Source organism: Suncus etruscus, chromosome 11 (genome assembly GCF_024139225.1).
Source record: "Suncus etruscus isolate mSunEtr1 chromosome 11, mSunEtr1.pri.cur, whole genome shotgun sequence".
NCBI classification, from domain to species: Eukaryota; Metazoa; Chordata; class Mammalia; order Eulipotyphla; family Soricidae; genus Suncus; species Suncus etruscus.
Window position 1 is genome coordinate 10071985 of NC_064858.1, and position 7456 is coordinate 10079440.

A 7456-nucleotide genomic window follows, 5' to 3' on the forward strand; every position below is an offset into this window, starting at 1 on the left:
TGCAAAATAAGATATATGCAGTGTGCATAAGAATTCGTTCATAAGTTTTGTTTTTACTATAGTCAGACCCTCCAGTGGTCTGAGGGACAGTGAACTGGCCCACCTGTTTAAAAAGTTTGAGGACCCCTGCCTTCAGGTAACAATGGGACCCCTCAAACACTGCAGTGGTTTTTTTCCCTCCTCCTACTCAGGCCCACAGGTACACAGGTTCTTGTGTGAAGGGCAACACCTTGCTCTAGGGCTATTCCTCTGTATGGGACAGTCTGAGTGCTGGTTGGAAATGCCCAGGTTATCCTCCCTTGGTTCTTAGAGGCCGGGAGCCACCCAGCATTGCTTCCTGAGGAGGCAGAGAACCTGTGACCCCCAGCTCCAGCCTCTCAACATTGCTTTCATCAGGGTCTTCCTTTGCCGGTGACACTGGCTGAGGGTGAGGAAGAAGGATGCACCTGCTCAGGAGGGTCAAACAGCTCACGAGGTGCAGATTAACTTTCTGCATTTTCCAGAGAAAACAGGCTCAGGTACAGCCATTGTTTCATTGATGCTTCTTTGTTCAAGTTGCAGAGAGATCAGACATGGACCCTTCTCCCCGCTGTGGATGCAAGTGCAGGTGAACCAAGAGACACCAGACATGGACCCTGCTCCCTGCTTGTGGGGCAAATACAGGTGAACCCAGAGACAGCAGGCATGGCCCTTCTCCCTACTGCTTTCAGATACATGAGGCTCCTCACGCACACATTGCTGAACTTCCTGTCAGTTAAGGCATCACTGGAACACTGGGAGCCCCAGAAGACAGTGTGAGCCAGTGAGTCATGCTGTGCTGTCCTGCACGCATTATCCAGGGAAACTCAGCGGGTTGGTGCCAGGTTCCTTCGAAGCATTAGCAGCCACTCCACGGTGGCTGTCCTCTCTCAACCTCTTCCCACATGCCCATTTTCCTGTCCAGCTCCTCTAAGAGGAAAATAGACCACTAACTGTCCATCCTGCAACATGCAGAGTGGCCTGTGGATCAGCAACATCCCAGAGTCTGCTGCTCCAGAAGCAGCATCAGCAGCCTTCAAGGAAGGCTGGACAGAGTCAAGACACAGGGGCCTGCCATACCTGCCACAGTGAGATGTGCATGCCCATTCCGTGCCACTCGGAGGCCTTCAAGGAGCCAGGCAGGTGCCCATAGGAGTTAGGCAGCCAGTTTCCAGACTACTCTTTACACTTGAGAAACCAGGCATGAACATAACTGTGAAGAGGATTCTGATGGCCACATAGCATATCGGGGCTGAAAGCAGCTGTGGGTAGGTGGTGATGATACAGGGTGCAGGCACTTGCACTGACTGCAGTTGACCCTGGTGTGGTCCCAAACACTGCAGTTGTATCCCCGGCACCACCAGGAAGGATTTCTCAGTGCAGAGCCAAGAGTCAGTCCTGAGCCCACAGAAAGAGAAAACTGCAGCTCAGCACACAGGAGCCTCAGAAAGACTAGATGTGTCCAGGGACTGATTCCCTGTGAGAAATTAAGAATCAGGAACTCTCTTTTCTTTTTGTAAATTTTTTTATTATGGAAGAAAGTTGTATTTAGTCACCATGAAATAATGAAGTTCTTTCTGATTGGGTTTCAGGCACATAATGTTTCAACATTGATCCCTTCACCATTGTCCACTTCCTCCACCCATGCCTCCCACAAACTGCTTCTACAAGAGGCAGGCATTTGGGGTGGGGGTGGGGTTGGCCACACCTGTTGACACTCAGGGGTTACTCCTGGCTATGTGCTCAGAAATCGCTCCTGGCTCGGGGGACCACATGGGACTCTGGGGAATCAAACCGTGGTCTGTCCTAGGTCAGCTGCATGCAAGACAAACACCCTACTCCTGCACCACCACTCTGGCTCCAAAAGGCCCCTTTTTAAAAAACAGATTTTGTACTGTGGTTTACAGGACTGGTGCTGCTGGTGTTTCATATATGACACTTTCAGCCCTCCAGGATCCCCTATGCATAGTTGAACACTTCCCTCCACCGTAGGTGCTGCCCCATTTGGTCCTGTCCCCCAACCTCCATAGTGGCATGTCCGTACCGAAGACCAGTTCTTACATTGTTTCCACTGTCTTTGGGCATTTGTGTTTCTTTATATATTGAGTATAAGCGAAATTATTCAGTGTCTATCTCATTCCCTCTGACTACCTTTAACTCAGCACAATACTCTCCAGATCCATCCATGTAGCAGAAAATGCTTGATTTTCTCTTTCTCTATGGCCAGGTCATATTCCATTTGTGGAGATATGCCATAGTTTCTTCATCCACTCATCTATTCTTTAACACGGGTTGTGTCCAGATTTGAGCTGTTGTGGGTAGTGCTGCAAGGAACAGAGAAATGTCTTTCTCCAGTGTGTTCTTGGGCCCATGGGATAGATACCAATAACTAAAATCTGTGGGATCAAATAGACACTCAATCCCTAGTTTTTTTGGTTGTTTCTTTTTTGGGTGGGGGGAGTTTGGGCCACACCCAGTGATATTCAGAGGTTACTCCTGGCTGTGTGCTCAGAAATAACCCTTGGCTTTGGGGACCAAATGGGACACTGGAGGTTTGAACTGCAGTCCGTCCTAGGTTAGTGTGTGCAAGGCAGACGCCTTACTTCTTGCACCACTGCTCCATCCCCAATCCCTAGTTTTTTAAGGAATGTTTGTACTGTTTTTCAGAAAGGCTGGGCTAGTCGGCATTCCTACCAGCAGTGTATGAGAGTCCCTTTCTCCCCACATCCACATCTACATTGGTGGTTTTTATTCTTTAGATTCTCTTTGGAATGAGGTAATATCTCATTGTTCTGGTTTGCGTTTCCCTGAAGAATACTGATAGAATTTTTTTCACATGTCTTTTGGCCATTTGTATTTCTTCTTTGAGGAAGTTTCTGTTCATTTCTTCTTCCCAAACCTTTTTATGAGGCTTGGATATTTTTTCTTATAATGTTTTATTAGTGCCTTATATATCTTTGATGGTAGCCCTTTATAGTAACCCCTTAACAGTCTGTGTGCTGTATTGTTTGGTTTTGGGGCCACACCAGAGGTGCTCAGGGGTTACTCCTGATTCTGCACTCAGGAATCACTCCTGGCAGTGCTTGGGGGGACCCTATAGGATGCTGGGAATCTAACCCGGGTTGGCAGCATGCCAGACAAGCACCCTCCCCACTGTGTTATCACTCTGGCCCAAGTGCTGTTTGTTGTCTTTGTGTTCTGGCTTGCATTTCCTGAAGAGGGGAAGAAGCTTCTTGGTCTAATGTCATCCATTTACTGATCTTTGTTTTCATGAGCTTGACACAGTCTTCTATTTGGCTGTCTCAGAAGTGAAGGTGTGCTCGATTTGGGCTCTCATTCTCTCTTACCTACTCTGTGGAGCTGGTCTCACCCCAGGCAGCTGGCTTTTGGTCCTCAGAAGGCCTCCACCATGGGGGTCAGCTGGCGGAAGAAATGGTGGCCACGGGAGTCCGTTTTCGTGAAGATGTAGCCAGGGGGCGAGGAGAAGCTGGCCGGACATACTGCTGGCCGTTTGGGGATGTACTCAGTGGCATACACAGTCGCAGCATGGAAAGGCACCTTGCTTCGTGCAGGGCCTGGTGGGGGCCTGCAGCTCTGCGTGGGGATCAGGGCATATGGCACGTAGTGAGACTTGAAGGTGCTCAGGCCCTCGAACTTCCCCGATGGGCCGGGCAGCAGCTGCTGCGGCCGCACAGGCTCCTGGCCTCTGGCCTGCCAGGCGGGGAAATCATGGTGTGTGGTGCTGGTGCCCTGGAAGGGGCCCTGGCTGCTGCTCCTGTGGGCCGCTGGCTTGGCAGGGGGCACACGTGCTGCCTGGTGGGGGACGTAGTCTAGGTGGCTGGTGCTAGTCTGCTGCATGGTGCCCACAGGGGGCATGTACTCAGGTGGCACCTTGACCTTGGGGGGCGCCACCTGCCAGGGCTGGAAGCTCTCCCTGAACTCCGTGCTTCCTGCAAAGTGGGCCTTGGGGCTGGCCCGGGTGTCCGTAGGTCTGTAGGGCTTGGCAGCTGGGCCAGCAAGGCCCCGGAAGGCCCCACGATGGGTGGTGAGGCTCTCCATGGGCTGACTGGCGGCCTTGTACTTGGCCTGGGGCCTCACCGGCCGAGGCGGCAACTCATAGGGTATGTAGTCCCGGCGGTGGCTGGTATCGCCATTGAAAGGGGCAGTAGGGTATGGGCCCACCTTGTGGGGTTTGAGGCTGGGCTGCAGCGCGATCTCGTGGGGAATGAAGTCAACCTGGCAGGTGGTAAGGTTCCCGAACTGTGCTGTGGGGGGCTGATACATGTGCTCCGGCTTGTGCAGTTTGCGCCTTGGAACAGCCCAGACCCTGTAGTCATCTGGGGCAAACAGAAATGACATGTGACCAGAAAGTCTGCATGAAGGTTCCTCTACCTCCGTCCCACTCTTGGAGTGACACCCATGCTGGGGCTTGGGACACAAAGAGCCTCTAGTTTCTGTCAAGGCCTTCCTCATGGCTCCCTCATCTTGCCTATGAATTACATCATTTTGTAACCAGATCCTTCTTCGTTCAGCTCAGCCAGCCCGACAGTGGGTACACAGGTAGCCCAGCATCCACACCATAAGGGAATTTCTGATGTATTTTATTGGGGGGAGGAGTGTCCCATACAGTGCTCCATGGAGCACCAAACCAGTCTCGCTCCTCGAGCCTGGATCCAGCTGGGCACCAGAGCAAAGCCAGAAATGCCTCTGCCCAACCACCTGGATAGGGCTTGGCTCCCGAAGCCAGGCCTGATGGGCCGTTCCCCTTGGCGGCTGGGTCACCTCTATGAACCTGTTACCTTTATAGGTGGGGACAGTGTCCAGCTTCCCTGTCTTTTCTGGCCGCCTCTCCAGGGGCTGCACCATCACCACGGGCTGCACCTGGTGTGGTGTGAAGTCCCGAATGTAAGTGGTATCATGGTCCATGCTCCCTGCTGGGGGCTGGTATTCCTGCAGCACATGGCGAGGGGGAGGGCTCATCTTGTGGGGACGGTAGTCTGACCTGGAATAGACGCGTACGCATGGCCTTGCCAACATGCTTGGTCCTGCCGATGTTAAGTGTGGGGCTCAAGTTTATGTCCTTTTGTTTAAAGCTTGAGAAGTCTTAGGATCAGGGGTACAGCTGAGGAATCCGTATGCAAGAAAGTGGTTCTGATTTGCTAAGAATCAGAGTGCAGCTTATGTTAGCGAGCAAGAGAATAGAGACTCTCCCTAGCATGTGGCCAAACCCGTTTGATGACAGTAGCTGCATGTGGTCCCCCAAGCACTAATGGGTCATTCCTGAGAAAGGACCCAGAAATAGCCCGTTGGGAGCCAGGAAGTACTGCTCAAATCTGCCCCTCCTGGCAAAAATAGTTGGGGTGTCTCTCACACAGCTGGAGGGCCATGTGTGTGGAGGGCCTTTCCCAGGGAGTAGATGGGCTTAGAATTTAGATGAACTGCACAGTCTGAAAGATGTTCAGGCAAGTTCAGGCAGTCAGATCAGAAATGCAAACAGCGTGAACCCAGAAAAGCCCTGCACAGTGAGCCAGTGTGTTGATGCAGCAGGAGGGGAACCCTGTGCTGCTCTACCTCGGGCCCCTCTCCACTGTTCCTGACGCCTCTTTCTCTCCTCTTCAGACTCAGTTTTGCCTCCTGGACTTTGCTATGTGAACTGATTAGCTCCATTTAAGCAGGAAGAAAATACCTAGAGCAGTTTAGGGGAAGTGAGCTGCGGGTTCTCACTATTTACTTAAAGGTGGTGATGTCTTCCATTCTGCCATGCTCTGTAGCCAGCGCTGTGCAGGGCTGGAATGACTTGGGCGGTACCACTGTACCATATGCAGGGTACTTCTCCAAGTACTCGGTGGAGGGACAAAACTTGCCAGTGTTTTCATAGATCCTTGTGGGCCCAGATGGGCAGTGATGGCGCCTGTGCAGAGACAAACTAAAGGTCACATTTGCCTTCAAATTCATCTGCAACCAGAGACATGGAACAAAGGCAGAATTAGAGCTGCATGAGGGACCTTTTGGGATGCAAGGGAACGAACCCAGGTCAACCACATACATGCAAAGCAAACACCTTCCCCTCTGCACTTTTGCTCAAACCTCTCGCATTGAATTTTTTTTTGATTTTCGGGTCACACCTGGTAAGACTCATGGGTTACTCCTCCTGACTATGCAATCAGAAATTGCTCCTGGCTTGGGGGACCATATGGAACGATGGGGGATGGAACTGCGGTCCATCCTAGGTTAGCACATGCAAGGCAAATGCCCTATCATTTGCAGTACTGCTCCGGCCCCTCTCTTGCATTATTTTAAGAAGATACGACAAAACTAGTAGCAAACCCAAGCAAGTGTACTAGTAGGAATGGCCCATCCCACTGCTTTGAAACGTCACAGTCTAGTGTTTCTTGGGGCTGACATCTTTGAGGTTCCATACTATGTGGAAAGAATGGCCAGGGACAGCTGGGGTTAGAGGAGAACAGCTTAGTGTAGCTGGGAGGAACAGGAAGGAGGCACAGATGGGCAGAGCAGAGGGGCTGCAGGACCAGACCAGCTGGGAGTGACTCAGGAAAGAAGCCACCCGATCATCCTCTCTGTGACACCTCCAGGAAGGAGCAGCAGACGGGGATGAGGGGTGGAGGAGGGAATGGCTGCAATCTTGTCCCCTCCGGGCTGACATCGGTGGCCTCAGACCCCAAACTTCCTAACTTTGTAGGAAAGGGCATTTTTTTTTTTTTTTGGTTTTTGGGCCACACCCGGCATTACTCAGGGGTTACTCCTGGCTGTCTGCTCAGAAATAGCTCCTGGCAGGCACGGGGGGGGGGGGGGTACATATGGGACAATGGGATTCGAACCAACCACCTTTGGTCCTGGATCGGCTGCTTGCAAGGCAAACACCGCTGTGCTATCTCTCCGGACCTGGACAGGGTATTTCTTCCGTTCTTTTCTCTGCATTACTCACTTTGTAGACGGTGGGGACAGCATTAGCTTTCACTGTTTTTTGTTTTGGTTTTTGGGCCACACCCAGCGATGCTCAAGGGTTACTCCTGACTCTGCTCTCAGTAATCGCTCCTGGCAGGCTTGGGGGACCATATGGGGTGCCGGGGATCAAACCTGGGTCTGTTCCAGGTTGGCCACATGTAAGGCAAATGCCCTACTGCTGTGTTATCACTCGGGCACCTTTTATTACTATTATTATTGGTTTTTGAGTCACACCCAATGGTGTTCAGGGTTACTCCTGACTCTGCTCAGAAATTGCTCCTGGCAGGCACAGGGGACCATATGGGATGCTGGGATTCGAACCACCGTCCGTCCTGGATCAGCTGCTTGCGCTGCTTGCGAGGCAAACGCCCTACCACTGTACTATCTCTCTGGCTCCTTAGACCCCTTTAAAAACAAAAAAACTTGACCAGCTTTACCTTTTTATTGAATGTGGCAAGTTTGCTTTTGTCTT

At 51.7% G+C, this 7456-nt stretch overlaps 1 protein-coding gene across 1 annotated transcript; it reads right to left on the minus strand.

Annotated features, from left to right (window-relative positions):
• Window positions 1-3201: 3201 nt before the first annotated feature.
• Window positions 3202-4401, minus strand: SAXO2 (stabilizer of axonemal microtubules 2). Its single transcript, XM_049783268.1, has one exon. It carries the CDS (start codon window positions 4375-4377, stop codon window positions 3412-3414), a length of 966 nt encoding a protein of 321 aa, XP_049639225.1. The 5' UTR covers window positions 4378-4401; the 3' UTR covers window positions 3202-3411.
• Window positions 4402-7456: the final 3055 nt, after the last annotated feature.

Excerpts from the sequence above, each read along its gene's own strand:
- SAXO2 (XM_049783268.1), bottom strand. The coding sequence starts at position 4,377 with ATGTCATTTCTGTTTGCCCCAGATGACTACAGGGTCTGGGCTGTTCCA.